Consider the following 20,622-nt stretch of genomic DNA (forward strand, 5'->3'; position numbering starts at 1 on the left):
TACTGCATTGAGTTTCGCAATGAAAGTGCACCAACTTTTTAGACAAAAAAAAGCAGATAACAGGGGGATGTCTTTGCATACCAGACTACCATATGCAGCTGTTGGGACAATGGCCTTGTCCTCTGCACTGAAGCAGTGTGATAGCAAAAGCCTAAAATAACTGCTAATGGAGCGGTGTTTGTGTTTGGGTTTTATCAGCTGCTTTAATCAGCCAAGTCTCTGAGATCTTCAAAGCTTTCCAAAGCGCTGCGTCTACAGTGCAGGCAAGCATAAAGAGACAAGAGAGAAAGAGACAGAGAGAGAGAGAGAGAAAGAGAGAGAGAGAGAGAGAGAGAGAGAGGGAGGAAGTGGGTGTAATTTCCTCAGGAAACGATCAGAGACATTTTTTGTCAACCTGTCTGCAAAAGTCATGTTCGGAGTAACAGAGAGCATAAAACAAAGGAAAAAGACAAGGAGGGACAAACACATAGACAAGTGTATGACACAAAGGAGAAAAGTGAAAAGATTTATGGCACTTTCCACAAATAGGGTATACTTAGTTGTGCCCATAATGCTTTAAAACAATGATGGGACACCAATGTTTTCATTTATAGTGAGAACTATTCAAAATGTTAGATGAACTATTATCACATTTGAAATTAATCTAGCATGAAAAGGAGCTAGTGCGCAATACATCAAACGTCTGTGAACCCCAGCCGATTTTGGTCTGTCCCGCATCAGGGGTCTTGACCTTCTCAACTATCTTGACCTATCTAACAATTAAAATAATACAAAATACATAATACAAAAACAAAACCATTTTTGATCTATTCAACTGACATTCAAATTATTGTAGCAAAAAACTACAAATATTTTTTAAAAGCTAATTTAGAATTTCTGTTCGTTTCATTTTGACGCAAAGTGTTTATTGCTAAAAAAAAAAGTATTGGAAAAAAAATTAAATAAATAAGGAAACTATTTAGACTCAAATAAAAACTAAAAGGCTCTATTTTGTATCCAATTCATGGAAAGCGTATAAAGTGAGGCTAGTGAAGATGCTTTCTCTCTCTTTTCGTGACACTGCCTTCGTCGCTGTCACAAAGAGAAAACATCGCAATATCAGAAGACTAAAGAAAAAAAAAAGCAAGAAAAACAACAATAGATGAAGTCATTCATGCATACACGTGGAAACAGAGCGGAAAAAACATCTGCAACCAAAAACAAGTCAAGTGAGAACAATGATGGAGGATAAGAGAGGAAAGAGGAACAACTGACAGATGGTAGAAAGTGGGTAGAAAAACTAGAAAAGTCTTAACTGTTCTAGACATCACATTCACAAGCTTTACTGAGACAGGACTGTAAATGATTCGGATAACATGCTAAAATGTGATTTTGATAAATGACAACCTAAAAGACATTAAAATACACCCACAGCTGTTAATAAATCATCTCAACAGCTGTCAAGATCAATCAGCGAGCGTTAAACACATACTTTCTTCAAGGAAGAGAGAAAGATCTGCATGGTGGTCACTGGTCAGAGACAGTGTGTGTCCTCCCAATTTAACTGAGAATGAGAGCGTGGAGCCAGTGGGGTGTTACAGGTGGGGTTAATGAGGTCTAGCGCTCGCTATCTCCTCAAAAGTATGTAATGACTGCACTCTTTCTCTCTGGACTGTGTGGTATTTCAAAACTGCAGGAGATTAGAGATCTCTGAGCTTCTCTCAGTCGTTCCAATAAGAGCAGAGGAAGGGTGGCGTACAGGCATGCGGCCTCACTGACCATGTGAGCATGAAGAGCAGAGAGAGAGAGAGAGAGAGAGAGAGAGAGAGAGAGAGAGAGCGAGGGGGGAGGGAATAAACAGTGTTACAATGTTTAGGACTGTGTGACTATGAGGTGTTAACCTCTAATAGACATCACACACTCTCCACCCTTACTTTCTTGTCGCATGATCTAATCTATGGTGCATCTAATCTAATATGATGATTTGGTGCTCAATAAACATTTCTTAACATATTATCAATGTTGATGGTTGTGCTGCTTAATATTTTTTTATGGAAACCATGAAACAATTTTTTCAGCATTCTTTACACGCATAAACTTTCTAGATCTTCCTTCAACTCTCTAGCATCAAGTATAGTAATAGGACATTAGGAATGCTTGAAACCATTCATTCTGAAAAAAGGAGGGGAAAAGCTTGTTATTCACCCTGCTTTTATCTCCTCCTGCTTTATTTCTATAGCCTAAACTTCCCATCATTGCTAATTGACGTAAACGTTGCCTGGAATATCCCGGAGGCATGCGTTCTGAACACACTTAAAGATAATCAAGACCCATTTCACAACATTTCTTAATATGCCAATTCCTGGATGTTTCGTACAGTCGCCTGGCCAAATAAAGGACAAATTGCAAGTATTATCTATTACCGCTGCGTTTTTTTAAGCCATCTGTAATATTTGAGGCATCCACAATATTAAAAGCACCTGAAAAAGAATCAGAAACACTGATCCCTGGCAAAAAAAAAATTCCCTTGTGACGGAAGGCAAAACACATTTTCAGTCTGTTGCGTGAGGTTGGCAAGCTTGTGAATTTTCCGATTGCTTCCCTCCTTTAGATCCACCGCTTTCCAGCTTCCTGTTCTCGTTGGTCCTCCATTTTGTACTTTTTAAACAGTACACAAAATGAAAAATTGCCAAAAATGCCTATCCCACCCTAGCCAATATGCGCCCTCAATGCGCACTTTTGACAAGCCCGGAAGCTCCGCAGCAAACTTCTACCCGATAACGTCACGAAACTGTGGACTTGGAGGAAGATCGCGAGGGATTTTAGATTTCTATTTAGGACATGGCCATCATTGAGCAGACCCTCATGACTTTGTGTAAAGGTCAATAAGTCTCTTAAAATATTAGATCATTTTAACTTTTTAGATTAACAGTTTAGATTTGTTTTATACCATTTTCAAGAATATTTTAAAATATTAAAAAACTATTTAAAATATTCTTAAAAATTGGTATAAAACTCTTTTTTCATTATCACAGACACTCTTGACCCTTTTGCAAACATCTGCCAAAGTTATCATCATATGATACTTTTAAGAGGTCACAATCAGAACGAGAATTACAAGCTTGTAAGGATAGTGTTTGGGGGCTAAGCGGGACACTATTGTCCAATGGGTGCAAAATTAAATGCTGGGCGAGTGAACCAGTGCCGCACCGCCGCATTGATTGGTAGAAGCCGTGGCAGCTTGCAGTCTCCCTCTAACTGTTTCCAAATGTGGGCTGCGAGTCCAGGGAGTAATCAGCCCGCTTCAAACACAGAGTCCTTTGACTGCACACAAACCTGGCCTGTCCGGCTGCCCAACAGACCTGCTCACCACAGGCACGCCGACCGGGATTCAGCGAGTTAGTGTGTAAGAGAGTGAGTTAACGTCTGAGTATGCATCTGTGTTTCATACACGTGTCCATGTATGTTCTCACATTGAACATCTCTGATTGGAGAACAGTTATTCAGGAACTTTACATGTAGCGTTTGTGTCCAACAGGCTGGGGAGTGCTGGAGGGGCAAGGAATGCCAGGAAGCTCCAGCACTGTGATCTGCAGCCAAGAATCAACCCACCCTCTTTACGGAGCCAACCACATTTAGACTACAAGCCGAAAACACTCCCAGAAACAACTATAAAGTCATTTTAGCTGGTAGATCATCCAACTTTAACCTCCATTTTGAGTCAAGTCTGAGAGATGGCTTTATCTGTACCTCTTGAAAATGTGCCAGTAACAAAAGGAAAATGTTAGAATTCGAGTCAAAACAAGTAGACTCAATGGAGACAGGTGATCACTCCGTAGCTCAACTCCCAGATCTGAACACTGGCATCACCACATCAAATCATTTTCCTGCCCTCCGCCAGCCTCACTCGCTTTCCCCTCCACAGTCCTGTCACCGCATCCATCATTCTGTCAGTTCATCACTCCACCCTGGGCGATCTGACTCAACCTGACTGCAACTCGTTTCTCTTCAGCGATTCCCGCCTGCATCACGTCTCACCGCCAAACATCTGAAGGAGGATCCTGGAACACCACATAATTTTCTGGCATATGCCCTTGCATCAAACATACAACACAGCTACGGTAATGAATAATTCCACCGATTTTAACTATTCATTTCGGCTTTTGAATCGTACCTAGTTCCAATTTAGGTTTTTATCGTTAACTAAAACTATCACAAAGACTATTAGTGGGAAAAAAATGTTTTGCAAAAAAAATTATAAAACAAACAGAAAATGTAATTGTGCACTACAATATGAATGAAAACAAAATCGAAATATAGAGAAAAAATATCTACTTTTTGTATTTTCAATGCTGGACAATGAACAACATGTAAAGCAATCAACCCCTTGTACGTGAAATTTAGGGGCAGGAACATCAGCAATCGACGACACCACTATAACAAACCAGCATGCAGCAAAGTTGTCACAGCAAACATATGGTGCACTGCACATGATTTCAGAGAAACAATGTAAAGACAATGAAAATTGTTTAGTTGATCCAAACAACCTCAAGCTAATGAACATATCTCAAGGATTATATGCCATTAACTTGCACTATATAGTGCAAATGCACTATATAGCTGCTGTCCAGTGCAGGCAATCTGACAAGATCTGAGTGCCAGTCAATCTATCTAGTCCATATTGTGGAATCATGAATGTTCCGGAGTTGCAGAGAGTGATAGTAACTGCTGAATGTAGCAGTAATGGCACATTTACTGAGTAATCACTGCCAGTAAGTACTGCAGTATGGGGTGTAGTTGCGATTTTCGACAAATAGAATCACACGACGATATAGATCATAGACTCTGATGCTATTATTTTGAGTATTGTGAGGTTTCTGATGAAATGCAGTATGCATCACCACAAGAGAGATGGAACAAATTATGGTGTTATGTGGAAGAAGAAAAAACAATAGTCACAAAATTAAACCTGAACTAAAATACCAAAAAACAAGTGACATTTTTAAAATGATAATAAATCTAGTTCAAATGTCCTGTGACCACTATGAAAACTCAGCAATTCAAGCTTTAAAGGGATAGTTCACTTTAAAATGAAAATTCTGTCATCATATACTCACCCTCAAGTTGTTTCAAACCTGTATGAATTTCTTTCTTCTGCTGAACACAAAGGAAGATGTTTTGAAGAATTTCGGTAACCAAAGAGTTAACTGGTCCCATTGACTTCCATAGTATTATTATTATTTTTCTACTTTGGAAGTCAATGGGACAAGTTAACTGTTTGGTTACCGACATTCTTCAAAACATCTTCTTTTGTGTTCAGCAGAAGAAAGAAATTCATACAGGTTTGAAACAACTTGAGGGTGAGTATATGATGACAGAATTTTCATCGCTCACAGTAAGAAATGACACAACAGCCAAGACACTTTCTTTTCTGCTGTCATTGACTACCAACTCACAGAGGCCGGCTCCATTACAAAAAATCCTTTAGTTTCTCTGCTCTGTAGTCAATTTAGTCAATCTCTCCTTCATTCTGTCATCTTGAACTTTCCATTTCCTTGTTTCAATTGGCCCTAGTCGTGCCTCTCCATTACTTTTCACATGAAGACATATCCCATATTTTTACCTTCTCTTTTAGATTCTGCATCTGTCATTGTCACAAAATATATTTGTTCACTTTAAGCTTTATATTTATCACTTATGTATCTGGATAAGGTTAAAGCGTCCACATACACCTTTGCTTCCTAACAAATTACAACCACAATTCACACTGCGAACACATCCACTGCCAGCTTTCACAAACATACCTCCCACTCAGACATACGCCACTACTATTACTCATGACAAGACATAGGGTTCTTTGTTAATGGGTCAGAGAACACCAACAGTTTCTGTTGCCTCAGCAAAGCATGCCAAAAACATCACATTACACGTATACACACATCCCCAGCACACTGTGAGAGCTTTGTCACTGCATAAACACACAAGCAGGAGACATTCTGCTGCTGTTTGCACTGGCCTTCGGATGTCTCATTTCAGTAGAGTAGATATGTGCAAACTTGACTTACCAGAAAACCAAATTAGCTCATTTATAGCTCCATACAATAAAAACACATAACAGAACACTTTTAGTCTTCTGCGACAAGAAACTACTTGACTGTGATCTCATGTTCTCACCTGCTGCACAGACATTCATGCACGCACACAAACTTACTAGGATTTATTCAATCTTTTTTTTCCCCGCAACAGAACTTTTCATATTAAAATTAATTTTTAACGGCGTTATGCGAGGCCTTCCAGGACAGTTCACCTGAATTCTGTCGAAATTTACTCAACTTCATGTTGTTAACAAACATGAATGGAAAAAAAATTTTGTATAAGAATAAATAATTAATTACAAGAATATAGTATACAATAGAACAAAAATACAACTAAAAAAGTAGTTTAAGTTGTTTTTTGGGTACTTTAGGTCTAAAAGAAATATAAAAATGAAACTATCACGTAATAGCCTACTAAAGAAACTGAGTAAAATGTAATAAATATTTTATTACATTTTAATGTAATATAAAAAGTAAAACACTGCACATGCACAATCATCACTGAATGAATTACAAATGGTTGCTTTTAAAGCTACAAAAGTTATTCAGTCAAGAGCAGTGAGTGATTTTCTCTTTTTCTTTATATTAAGCCTAACATAACTGCTTATATTCTCACTCACTGCTTAGAAGTTCAACCGAACCTGCTTGACGCACAAGAACAAGCCTCATTGGTTCTTGCGGAAGCTCAAACATGCTGCGTAATACACAAGAATGAACCTCATTGGTTCTCGTGCTTGAGCTTCCGTTTACCACAACTGATGTGTGAGTTGATGAATGTTTATATGTAAATAAAAGCCTAAATTAAATATTTTCATCGTTGAGACAAATTGGACTAAAACCACTCAATTCATTTGGATTAGTTTACGATATCTTTATGAACTTTTTGAAGTGTCAAAGTGGTAGTTGCGTAGACTGTCAATGGAGAGAACAGATATCGCTCAGATTTCATTAAAAAGATCTTCATTTGTGTTCCAAAGATGAACTTAAGTCTTACGGGTTTGGAATGACATGTGGGTGAGTAAATGACAAAATAGTGTTGTCAAGAAGTAAGGACTTCAGTAACAAGTCTGTACTGAAATTTTAAACGTGACGTTTATACACCGATTACGCTATTCACAGAGCTCTCAAACACTCCCATGCATTGATCATTGTAGCCAATCACAGACATACCCGATAAGCGCGTGAACACAATGGGCAATCAGATATGTTTACGATTCCGCTCAAATCGTAAAAAAATTTACATTTCAGTACCGACTTGATACCAAAGTCAGTAATTTTGACAACACTATGGCTAGTTTTTGGGTGAACTAGCCTTTTAACAATTTTTCAAATTACTGTGTGCCACTTGTTATTACAAAATATGATTTCCCATAAGCAGCATATTTTAATTCCTATGGTCTAATGACATTATTCTCCATTCCAGGAGTAAACACAAAGCACCAACTGTCTATTGAAAAACAACACGGTGTATGAGAGGAAGTGAGACACACAGAAAAGGACAGGTAAAGGAGAGATACAAAATGAAATGGTCTGCATTCCTCATTCAAAAGAAAGAGTCATTAGTCAGGACAAGATTGTACTTGCCTCTCTGTATGAAAGTCAGAGAGAGAGAGACGAGCAATGTCAGAACAGGAAGAGGAAGTGGTAAGGCACCCCCATTGTTTCAGTTATTATCCACCCAAATGACAAATCTGGGAGGCACTTCAACTTATACCGAGTAATTTATTGCATAGTGTACAGGTGCTACAGTAACCTGATGCCCAAGCCTTGAAATACCGGCAGTGCCACAAAGTATTTTCAAAACGGTAGTACCGTGATGCATGGTAGAGTATATTCTCATGCAATACTCAAGCTGAACTCATTGGCATGTATTATTTAAGTCCTGTGTTTTAGGTGACATTTACACTGGACCTGTGACGGAGCACAGCGGAATGAAACACAATGTGAGAATTTGACCGCATCTTTTTGACAGAAATAAAAACATATGTTCAGAACTATTTATGTATCATCACTGCAATTAACCACACGATAAAAGAAGTATTGCAATACTACTTGGTATTGACAACCCTAACATGTACTAATCTAAACAGCTGAAGCTACTTAAAGGATCACTTCTAAAATACCTTAGTGTAAAACGTGTTTTTCATGCATTAATGTTCAAAAGTTTGGCTATATTTTTAAGTAAGACTTTTTTGGGAAATTAAATTAAAACGTTTAAGGATGCATCAAATTGGTCAAATGTGACTGAGGACATTTACATTGTTACAAAACATTTCTATTTCAAACAAATGCCGTTCTTCCTATTAATCACAAAATCCTGAAAAAAAAAAGCATGACGGTTTCCACAAAAATATTAAGCAGCACAACAATTTTCCACATTGATAATAATAAGAAATGGTTATGGAGCAACAAATCATCATTTTAATGATTTCTGAAGGATCACGTGACACTGAAGACTGGAGGAATGATGCGGAAAATTCTGATTTGCCATCACAAAAATAGGCTAAATTACATTTTAAAATCTATTAAAATAGAAAACATAGAAATTTTACTTTATTTTTGATCAAATAAATGCAGTCATAGTGAAAATAAAACATAACAAAAATCTTACTGACTGCATACAGTAGTGCATTCTAATAATTGATATTGCACATATTGTACAGGATGATTGTACAGATTCTAGATAAAAAGACTTCCTTCAAGATTTTTTTATCCAAACTACCTTGAATCTTGCAGATGGTGTACATAGCCAATCCAACTGGCTTCCGTGACAACCTAATCATTCCACCTTTTCCACAGAACTACAGTAATTAGGAATCTCTTTGTAATGGGTTATACCATCTAGCCAAAATGCCTGAAGCTCTTTATTGTTGACCTAAAACTTTTTGCAACTAAGTATTGTTGTCTTCCTGTTTTTCCATTATGAACTACAGTAACGTAATACCACAAACTGCTAAAACAACAACGCTTGTGTTTGGCCATTCCATGTGTTAGTCCTATGACAAAAGAATCTATATAACAAAATAATCTGAACTGAACTGACTTAAAGGATTATACAGTGGTGCGTTTTCAGTCCAAATAATAGGTAAATATTTTAAAATGCAACAACATCAAGGAAACAAGCAATGAGAATGTTTACATAAAACAGCAGTGGGATGAAACCAGAGTACTATCAGCTGATAGAGAAGTACAGGCAGGTTAACTGATGACTGCAATTTCTCTTCAAATGCATCCAATAAATATGAACAAGGTTCACTCCATGAAGGTTAAACTAATCTAATCCCAGTTCACTCTAGCTGTCAGACGGTCGTAGCTAGGAACTACATCAAGACTAACGATGCTTCTTAAGTGCTCCTCGCCCCAAAAATGTAATGGACTACGGTGGTTTTCTACACAACGAATTACCTGGAAGACAAACATAAAATGTAAACAATGAACTACATCAATTTACCTTGACAAACTGTAAAAACAAACTGAGTCTGAAGTTAAAGATACTTTATGCATGGACAAGTACAAGGGGTACAATTTGTACTTAGTTTATTAAAGTCCATCAATAAAACCTATTTGTTTCTGCCTGCCAGAGCTTATTATAAACGTATCAAACATTATACAGCCAGCAATTTCTGGCTCAAATTTGATAGGTTGAGTGGTGTTTCAAGAGTGCAGTTATTTGATATTTACAGCACAGGAATAAAGACAGAAGAATGTGAGTGGTGTATAATTGAAACAAAACTAGGAGCAAGTTTTCTGAAATTGAAGTTACTGTTTTCTCTTTCGAATAGAAGAGGAGCGGTGAGATTTTGCCTGCAACTATTAGTAATTTCTCCTCACCGGGGTTTCTCTCACCAGTGACATACAAAACACGGGGTGGCACTACAGCCCCGTGATTATAAAAGGCCTGGAGCAAGGCGTGCAAATCCACTTATTCATGCTGATCCAGTCCAGGCTTTCGGTTTGTTTGTTTGTTTGTTTGATGGTTGGAGATCAGTAAAAGTTGTTACACTGGTTTATTTTGGAACTATTTTATTTGGCGAAGAAGAAATATTTATTAGTTAGGCAACTTGTGTATTTAACTGTTGTGTGCAATATGACAGTCGCGCGGAATTACAGCCGTGGTAATATGCAGTAGCCTACAACATAGCCTCTCTCACTTGTGTAATATTAATCCAATTCATAATTTAAAATAACCCCTCAAGACTCGTGTTACCTGCATGCTATGAACTACAGTTGATATAATCAGCTTATTATAAATGTATGAAATTAATTGCAATAGCGCTTAACATCATTGCTGATCAGACTGAAATATCAATAACAACGCAAACGGTGATATGTTGACACTGCTTTTGCATGCATGTACTGCAAACATTTTTCGAGACATGTTAAGTACAATTGTTTAGCTGTCAAAGATTGAGAGCTATTTGATTTGCTTATTCAAAACCTATCGGTTCGAGGAGAGGCTAGATTCAAATATTATCGTCGCTGTCTGTTTGTTGAAAATAGAGGCGCGGGTCGACGGAAATAATAAGAATGATGGCAAAGGTTACATTGTAGCCAAACACAACATTCCTCTTGCTGAGCAGAGGCAACTGGCAGGATCGGATCGCTCGCGGATCATGCTAGTAATCAAGCATGCGAATGCTCCCTCTGATGACAAATCACATCATTGCGCACAAGAAAAATAACAAAATCCATATCTTTAAGCTTAAAACTTACCTTCTAAAAGGTGAGACGAAGTGACAAGCGCCTCAGAAGGCTTCCTGTTCTAAAGTTGTCGTATGTCTTTGGAAAAAAACATTGTACGCGGAAGTGGAGACAAAAATTTCAAGCGCGCGGCGTTTGACAGCAGATATAAAAGCAGGACTAAATCATTCTTCTTAATGTGCAGATGATAATTAAATAGGTTCAATAACCACCAAGTGCACTCGACAGAAATCTATGTGTATTTTGCGTTGGAAACGTAACTTTTCGTCGCCCTGCCTCTTCCTGTGTGACTTGCGACCACCAGAGGCCGAAAGATGTCCAAAAAAAATCTTTCATGTATGCCCGTATGGTTCCGTTCAGTGTTACACTAAATTTGTTCCCCTCCATTTGGCTTTCAGGGCTCTTGAACGTGTATGGCTCTCCATGGCACATTACTATTGACATATTCACGATTTATGAATGTGAATTCCCGAGCCAAGGTGTTTTGGGTGTATGATAGACCTGTAGGTGAAACTCCAGCATATAGATTGCATTTTGTTTTATTTTTGAAATGCACTCATAGATTTTTGTATGCGCAGGAAATATGGTAGGCCTAATAGGTCTCTAGTTGTTTATCATCATTTCCATGTATCTATTTAATCTCAGAAATGCAGCGAGTTTGGTACCTGACAGGATGTAGCCTAGACTACCTCGTGAAACTTTTGACACAGACAGAAAAACCGAGTATTTTTAATTGGATGCATTTGATCTAAAATCACATAGGCTTACTGAACGCCAGAGAAAAATCCATACTCTTACAATTGAATCTCAAGAATATTGTTTATTGCTTTTGAAGATATTACTCTTTGCTCATTTTTTTTTGTTCTAGTCATCCTTTCTGTTTTAAATTTCACAATAAAACAAAGAAAAATCTTTACTGTTAGGTAAATGTTTTTTTTTTTCATTTTCAATGTGTACACACAAATACACAAAGTTCTATGTACAGATGAAATCTCCTTTAGTAAGGGCAAGTCAAGGGCACCAACTGTCATGTAACAACTCTTTCAAATTCTTATCTAGAATCAGATAAGAACTTTCCAAAGAATTGTAAGAATACATCTGTGAATATTGTTGGCACAGGTTTGGCAAAACCTTACTTTTATTTTCCCTTTGTATTAAACTTGTTCTAAGCCTTGTCTGAATGGTTTTCAATGTTAAATCCATTCATCAATGTGTCATTCTGCTCCTAGGCATTGTCTTTACATTCAGATTGGATGTTCATATATCAAACTTAAACATTAGAATGAACATTGGTTAAAGAAATGAGCAGATGCTGCAACTAATATTATTCACACTTGATTAATTATAGTACATCACCACTGGGTGAATGAATTATTGAAAAATTAGACTAGCAGCATAACTCAGTCCAGTAGGGTCATCTACTTTCCTGAGGTATCTGGAGAAAATTTCCACAGGGCACAATTAGAGGGAGCAGAATATTTTTTTGCACACCTCCCTGTCAAAACTCTATTCTTATGAGCCATGTGAAAAACAATTGCTCCTTCTTGGTCAACTTTGGGTCACTACACATATACTTATCCATTTCCCTGTCTCATATATCACTCTTCAATTAGGTAGAGAGTAAAATGACACCAATACAACTATCCCATATAGTAATAGTAATTAAACATAATGTACACAATAATAAAATATATACAATGAAATAGATACAAACTTTAAATATTCACTGACATGAGCAGTATTGACTCTGTCTCTCATTCTCAGGCTCATAAAGTTTTTTGGACGTTTTAAAAAAAGACATGGACTGAACATGACATTTTAAAGTTAAAATAAATAAATAAAAGTTTCTCTTAAAAAAAAACTATGAAGGGCTTTGAAAAATATAACCACAAGATGGCAATGTTTGACCATATATTTTTCTGAATCAGCACAATAAAACGAAAGTGCTGCAACACTGAATCACCTTAAAATTACTATCAGTGTTGCCATTATTGCATTTAGCTTGTGTTACACTGTTCAGCTGAACACTGTATTGCAGAGCTTAGCATTAACTTATGGAAAAGTCTGTGAAATACACCAAGCAGAACAAACTTACTGCCTGTCTCAGCATGGCCAGAATGCAGTGCAATTCAAAAAGTGGTGATAAAAGATATGTATATCCCATTACTGTGCTGTCTTGGCTATAAAATATCTCTGTTTCCTATCAGAGATTAGAGAATGAGAATTATTTAGATATTTAAACATTCTAATCTATTTGTGTGTGTGTGTGTGTGTGTGTGTGTGTGTGTGTGTGTGTGTGTGTGTGTGTGTGTTGCACTTCTACTCTCAGAATGACAAAAACTAAGATTGCATTGAGAGTCTCATTGTACGATACAGAAATCGAAGAAAGCAGAAATTGAAAGCTCTGATATTGGAACTGCATGAGTGGCTTGGGAGGACACCGGAACAGAGGAAGGGGAAAAATGAAATGGGAATATACAGCATTATTTCACAAATGCAGGAATACACAGACAGAAAATGAGAACCTGCAAGACATCAAAAATCACACAACAGAACATATTAACTGTGAGCAAGTTTAAGTGTCTCTGTTTCCCTTTGCCGGTCAACCATACTGAGGGAGGGAGAGAGGGATGGAGGCAGGGATGACGGTGGAGGAGTCAGGGGTCCCAGACTTTTGAGGGGATGTGGAGACACAGGTGGAGGAAGAGAAGAGAGAGGGGGCAGGACTCCCCCGAGACCCCTGGATTTGGCCTCTAGAAGGTGTGAGCGACCACCCAGCCCTGGCTCCTTCCTTAGAGGGAAGTCCGGTTCGTTCTCATTCTCTGAGCTGCAGTCGCTCAGGTCTGTGATCTCCAGCTCCGAGTCAGACTCTGGATCCTGCTTGACACCCTTTCTCCGCTCGGAAGGGCTTTGACGGCCTCCTCCTCCGCTTCCCACGCTGAGCCCACCCAAACCCAATCCCAATCCTAGGCCTAACCCTAAACCAAGACCTCCACCTATGACACCGGTGTTGGCCTCCCCTCTTTCCCGGTCACCTACACCCGTACCCCCGTTCCCCAGCTCAGTCCGACCCAGTGGCACGCTCCCTGGGTACGGTGGGATGCAGAGTCTGGGGGGCTGACCGTTAGTTCCTCCCGTTTGACCACGTTCTGCCCCGGTCGCGTCTCCAGGGGGTAAGAGTGAAGAGAAGGGGTGTGGTAGCTGAGACAGGCTGGACTGGAGAGGGTTTGGGTAGAAATGTGAGGAGTAGAGGGAGCCTGGAGGCAATTTGGGACAGTTGTTTAGAGAAAAGGCCCCTGGGAGGTAGGGGTTGAAGCCCCAGGGGTAGTCAAAAGCCGGGTTCCGCGGGTAAGGACCCAACAGGGATGGAGGTTTGGAGTAACAAGGAGCCCCTGTGGGAGAAATTGAAAAACATGGAACGGAAACCAGTGTTAATGTTTAAGAAAAGATGTTAGAGACACGACTGAGAACAGAGAATGCGAGGGAAAACTAAAAGGACATTATGAATCATATATTTCAAAACTTATATATATCATCATATAGTAATATTTCATGAGCCATTAGTCTTCAGTGTCACCTGGTCCTTTACAATTCATTCTAATATGCTGATTTGATTATCAAAAACATTTCTTATTATTGTCAATGTTACAAAAAGTTGTGCTGAGGTTATATGTTTTTGTGGACACTGTGAAGGATTTTTGGTCAGGATTCTTCAATGAATAGATAGTTCAAGTGACCAGCATTTATTTGAAATAAAAATCCTTTGTAACTTTATAAATATCTTTACTGTCACTTTTGACTTACTCAATAATTTGAGCAATAAAGTAGGCTATTAATTGCTAAATACTTTGAAAAAAGTACTTTAAAAAGTACACACACATATATATATATATATATATATATATATATATATATATATATATATATATATATATATATATATATATGACAATGTAAAATAAAACATACCAAGCAAGCTCATTTTTTCACATATTAATTAATAATCCTAATATGACATGAGAGTTGATATTTCACACTCTTAATACTTTACATGCTTTTCACTTACATTCAAAATACCTTTTCATCATTTTCAACCATATTCACAGTATACTTCCTCTCAGTCTTTCTTTCTTTCTTATTCCTCCCTACTTTATTTTCTCTCCCTCTCTTTATATCTCCACAGCCACTCTGTGTTATTTGCTATGCAGTGCTAATTTGACAGTGCTAGAGAGTGTGTGTGTGTGTATGTAGGGCCAGGAGTAGCTGGCAGACACATGAATATTGAATCAGTCAGGCAGGCCTCACTTGCTTATGAAAACACAGTAATGGGCGCCCACAGGCCACAAACTGAAGCCTGCACCCTCAATTAGGGCCTTCCTGCTTGGGAAGGGATTAGGACAGGGGGTACACATGGGAGGCAGAGACGGGTAAGAAGAGGAGGAGGGCGGAAAAGGACCTCAGGACAAACAGAGTTGAAGGAGGAGGGGTGGGGTGCGGTGGGGTGGGGAGTCGCACTGACATACTCATGCCCTTGTACATTCTGATACACTGATATTTCAATGTACATTCAGAACATCCGAAAAAACTAGAGAATATGCACATGATAACGCTCACGAAGGAAGTGCTAGAGTGCAATGCAAGTGCAAATGTCAAGAACATACCGATAACAGTGTGAACTAATCAGTTATATCTGAACTCAACACACTTTATTTCACTGCTTTTAAGAAATGAACATTAATCTATAATTTTCTCTTTTTCTTTTGTTAAATTTGTGTCTCACCTGAGCCGAGGAAAGGAAAAGTGTCCAATCTCAGCTTGTCCCCATCAGGCCCTGGGGCCCCTGCACTGCGCTCAAACAGAGAGGGCCCTCGACCCGATTCAGGCAAACGAGGGAATAAAGACTGAAGGGCCTGGGAGAGATGGGATAGAGAAAAGACAGCGTGTGGGGATCATTAGTCAGTGAGAAAAATGTGTTTAATAAATGACATGACAGGCTAGCTTTTTTCAATAATGTACTATATTACACTAATATATAACAGTATTGATAACATAAATACTAATTTTGTCCATTTAACAGTTATTATGAATTGTATTAAACATTTTATTGGAATGTTTAATGTGCTAAAATTGGGATAGTCATAAAATATAAAAAGAAGTGCACGGACAGACAAAGAATTCACTGCTGTAAAAAAAGGATGATAAGAAATGTGAAACCATCATGACATCTTCAACACTGTCTTCGAAGTCTTGAGGAAGAAAAAAGTCTTGTCTTAAAGACTTCATAAGATGTCAGTAAGAGTACAGGCCACAAAGAGATGCAGGGCTTTTTACCTCACAAAATGTGGAACGGCTTTTGGGAGCAGATTAGAAAAGGGTGGCGGGGGATAAAGCTCAATAAAGAAAACCTGGAAGTCATTGCAGGAATCTTAGCAGATGAACGCCATAAAGATTTTCTCTCTTTTTTATTATTAGTGACATGAAGGTGATCAATAATTTCTGTCACTCTTCTTTTTTCAGTGAGAAAGGCAGGACTACACTTCGAAGCTACGTAATCTGGATTGCTTAACAAAACCGCATTAATTACATGGCACTGATCTGACAGCCCCAACTTCTCTTTCATTTCTCACATGTCTTTCATTTTCAATCAATGGCAGTGATGAGTATGCCTCCAAGACTGGGATAAGAGGAAAGGGATAATGTCTTCTTTTGTTTTAAGGCTGCTTAACGCCATCTTTGACATTCTCTCTACTTTCTTCTTCACCTCTAGATCTTTCCCTTCTCCTTCAGTCTCCTCTAGTCAAGATGTACAGCAGACCACTTTCTCATAGAACGACCTGAGTGAATATACTTTGCAAGGCTAAAGTAAAATCAGGTTAATAATAAAAATAATATTAATAAATAATGTTTTTTTATGGAATTTGATCAGACTACTTGTTTGAAGTTACCTCGTGTAGCAAATTTAACACCTTTTTATTCTTTTAACCCATTTATAATTTCAGATTTGACTAAATCTTTATTGATAAAACCTATTCTCAGACTCTTTGTATTCAAGCAGGACATATATTTATGCTTTGCCTCTTGTATTCAAATCCTAACTATTTTAGTTAAAGTTTAACATTGACCGAAAACAAATAATTGCTGAACACCAATGCTAGAGCAATTACAGAAAATACATACAGTAAATACAAAAAAGATACCTACATACTGATTGGCTCTGTACAATCAATAGCCTGATCCCTCACATCAAAGCTAATACAGAAAGCCTTATACAGTATGGATAGAAAAAAAACCCATCAATCATTAAACACTGGCAATAGAGCTGTTATTATCACAGAGCACGTCAGCCCTTCAGGTTTTTGTCTGACTTCATTCTTCTGTTATACCTGGCGATTCATTCTTGTCTCTCATTATATTTAGATTGTTTGTTCTGCTATCTGCAATCACACTCACTGCGATGCATTTGTTCCCTCATACCTCGGGTGTGACAGGGCTGCAGTCCGGTGTGGCTGTTCCTCCATTGAAGTGGTTCTGGGCCAGCAGGAACGGAGAGCTGGCCATGTCCAGCAGCGGGTAATTCACCAGAACCACCTTACTGAAGTTAAACTTGTAGGTGAAGCGCTTGCCTTTAGTTTTGTGCAAAATGCGTTTGTTGTAGTAGTACCTGCAGGATGGAGAACAACAGAAAATACAATAAAACAAGCTGTAAATGTTTGTAAAAGAAAACACGATTGCATCTGTGCATACAAGAATGAATGCTTGAATTACAGGGATAGATCACCCAAAAAAAAAGACAATTTTGTCATCATTCACCTTGTGTCGTTCCATTTCTTTTGTGGAACAAATAATAATGTCTCAGGGGTTTTTTGTGCATACAATAGGGTACAAAGGAGTTTTCTTCTTCAAGCCATACAGATTTGGAACGACATTAGGATGTATAAATCATGGCGCAGATTTCATTTTTAAGTGAACTATCGATTTAAAGCGGGGAAAGGCTGCCTTCACCTCCACTGAAACATTTTCCAGGGTCACGGCCTTCATTTGGGAATGCCAGCCTTGTCAGCTGCCTGGTCTGCACCGCGATGACCGGTTAAATTTCCCTCAGCATCACACGACGGCATATCAGTCAGTTGGAAATAAGAGATGGATCTATACAAAGTCTTTTCCGCTGCCCATCACCCGTTTGCGCTCATCACTAGTGTCAGAATGCTTTGAGGATGCTCACCTGTGCATGAGAGCGAGGCTCTTTAATCTCAGCACACTTTATGCTTGACTTCACTTTACCCGGTCCGGCAGCCGACACGAGTTCCCGTGATGCAATCTGCCGGCGCTATAATTTGTAAGCTTTTATTTTATGTGGCAATTGTGCCCCTTAATTGAGCAATTAAGCAAGGCTAATCAACGAGGCTAATTATGGCCTGTGCCTATTCATAACAATTAGCAGCTAGCGACAGCATCTATTAAAGGGAGGCTGGGGGAGGGTAGGAGGGGAGCAGAGCGATAAAAAGGCGGGATGAGAAATGGCTAAGCGAATGTGCATGGATAAGAGCAGAAGTACTGCAACCAGGGTCAAAGTTCAAACCGGAAAAGTTTTACGTTGGAGTTTGGAGTTTGAAAAGAGATCTGATACATAGAATTTCGGTGAGGTACCAATCAATTTTAGACTTAATTTCAAAATCCCCATCGACAAGTATTCTTTATATGAGCCTCTCGCCGGAGAACATCCAGAATCCATTTAGATGTTCAAAGATTCCACAAATTGGACTGTATTGATGTTCTTTGGAGGGAAGGCAGCACTTAAAATATCCACATACTATCAAGCATCAAGCATGGAGCGACCAAGGCTTTTATGCAGGATATTATGTGAGGAAAAAATAAATGATGTTTCTCCCCCCATAAGATGCCAGATAAAAACACATACACACAAAAGAAACAGCCAAACACACTGTGTACTCAACAAAGCGCATCATCTGGAATATACATATTGCATGAGAGAACAATAAAGGCAGCAATTAAGCATTAACACAGAAAACAATCCTTTGAATATGAAACCCACACATGCTGTGCATACCTAAGTGCTCGACTGAGCTTGTCGTAGTTCATGTGAGGTTTGCACTTCCGAATGCCCCACAGCCTTGCCACCTCGTCTGGGTCTTTGATCACAAATTCACCATAGTCTCCCTGCCAGGCAATCACCCCCTGGTATTCCTCCTTCTGCAGCAGCTCCAGGATGAAGTGCCACAGCTGGATCTGCCTGGAGCCTGGGCTTGACTCTGGCTTATAGGCCCAGTCTGGGAAGGCGATGCCTGGGGAAAGAGAGGCAAGTAAGTGAAAGGATTTGGATAAGGCCTGTTGGTTTTGCTACTTGCTAAGAGCATTCCTGTCTAAATAACTGATGAAGCGATGGGTGGTTCAATGGGGTATTTTGAGCCTAGGGAGTAGTTAGCCTGTGTTTTAAACAAGTATAGGTAAGAGGACTTTCTCTCTTTTTTAATTGATTTTGATGAAATTTTGATGAGGGGTGTACACAAACTGCAGCAAACAGCCTGTGATGACAACCAGGAACAATTTTTTTTTATCAATTCTACCTTTTGTTTGAAATTGAATTTCTAAAGTTATTTCTGGTCTTTGAATTTGATTGTCTGAGCTGCATTCTGGGACTTTTTTTTCTGTTTGTCTCAAAGACTATCTATGCAAAATCAGTCTATATATTTAGGAGTTGATATTTTTAAAGGCCCTCTGTGGTGAAAATCAAGTTTTTGATGTTGTTAATGTGTCTATGTGGTGTTTTTAATATGATTTAAGACGAACCATGCGCAAATTCATGTCAACACCATTGCTGAGTATTTTGTCCTTAAAACTCCAGTAAACCAAAGACAGTCTCAAAAATGCGGTTTGTAATTGCTGGTGTTTCTTATGTCACAAACTTGTAAGCATTCACGTAAATGTGCGGGCGAGTTTTAGCATTTCGTTGCTCTATGCTCAACTATGCTCTGAAGCAGGGGAGTCAGAGAAGCCAGGATATTCCGGTATATTTTTCTGTTGTTATGAAAAGTTGGGTACGCAAAATAGCGTGTGAATTATGTATATGATGTATATTACGATGTTAAGTTAAACGATTTGCCTTTCTCCACTGACGTTCCAAGTTGTTCAAAGCGTTTCTAAGGATGCTGATTTTTAGAAAGGAGCTATCTGACTCTGAGATGGAGAATGGGAACATGATTTGAGTAACATTAGCGACACATTATTAGCTGTTTGATAACGTAGTCAAGCAAAAGGCTAATCATAATAACTACCATTATGTGTTAGACATTGTAAAGAGCGATACCATTGTGCCGCATTTACTACAGTAACTTGAGTAAAGTTGAGTGCATCTCTGAGCTGGCGAGTGAGTGGAGGCGGGGCTAATTTGCATATTCATGATCCGTGTATACTAAATGAAGCAAGAGTGTAGTTACTATTTTAAGGCATGAATAAAAAAAACTTCACATGAATAAATGTTTTAATATGTCATTTTGGTGATCAAAGATGAGTTTTAAGGGATACAATTATTGATTACAGTTCACTGAGATACCTCAGATGTTTGCCTTTATTATCCCACAATTTGGCATTTGGAAATTGTGTTTGGTTGTCAGTTTGTGTGTAAATGTAAATTTTGTACCTACTTTTCCCACTTTTCATCTAATTTCTAACAATAAATGACTATAGTAGTAATTAAGTATTTGCTTAGTTATCACCAGAGCTCTCTCAATTTTGTTGTAGATCATTAAACCGTTAAACACTGCTTCAGAAGTCGGTCCAAAATCAGTTTTGTGAGACACCTTCATGCACAAACACTAAACACTGCCTG

General features: G+C 38.5%; 2 protein-coding genes across 7 annotated transcripts in view; both read right to left on the reverse strand.

Annotated features, from left to right (window-relative positions):
- arhgef1 (Rho guanine nucleotide exchange factor (GEF) 1) overlaps window positions 1-11,205 on the reverse strand; it is a 47,713-nt gene extending 36,508 nt beyond the window's left edge. For 4 of the 6 annotated variants that reach the window (XM_079626782.1, XM_079626784.1, XM_079626781.1 and 1 more), the window contains exon 1: window positions 10,788-11,205. The gene's annotated coding sequence lies outside the window, so the exon portion shown is untranslated. The remainder of the gene's footprint in view (window positions 1-10,787) is intronic. The other 2 variants (XM_079626785.1, XM_079626783.1) reach the window with 1 other exon arrangement.
- A 1,522-nt stretch (window positions 11,206-12,727) lies between these two features.
- The window catches only part of erfl1 (Ets2 repressor factor like 1), a 30,653-nt gene continuing 22,758 nt past the window's right edge, over window positions 12,728-20,622 (reverse strand). Inside the window, exons 3-6 of the mRNA XM_079624907.1 lie at window positions 18,844-19,078; window positions 17,250-17,436; window positions 15,556-15,685; window positions 12,728-14,167 (exon numbers count right to left, since the gene is read on the reverse strand). Of these exons, the coding sequence (XP_079481033.1) occupies window positions 13,335-14,167; window positions 15,556-15,685; window positions 17,250-17,436; window positions 18,844-19,078 (1,385 nt within the window). The 3' untranslated portion in view covers window positions 12,728-13,334. The remainder of the gene's footprint in view (window positions 14,168-15,555; window positions 15,686-17,249; window positions 17,437-18,843; window positions 19,079-20,622) is intronic.

Source organism: Phoxinus phoxinus (assembly GCF_949152265.1).
Source record: "Phoxinus phoxinus genome assembly, chromosome: 10".
NCBI classification, from domain to species: domain Eukaryota; kingdom Metazoa; phylum Chordata; class Actinopteri; order Cypriniformes; family Leuciscidae; genus Phoxinus; species Phoxinus phoxinus.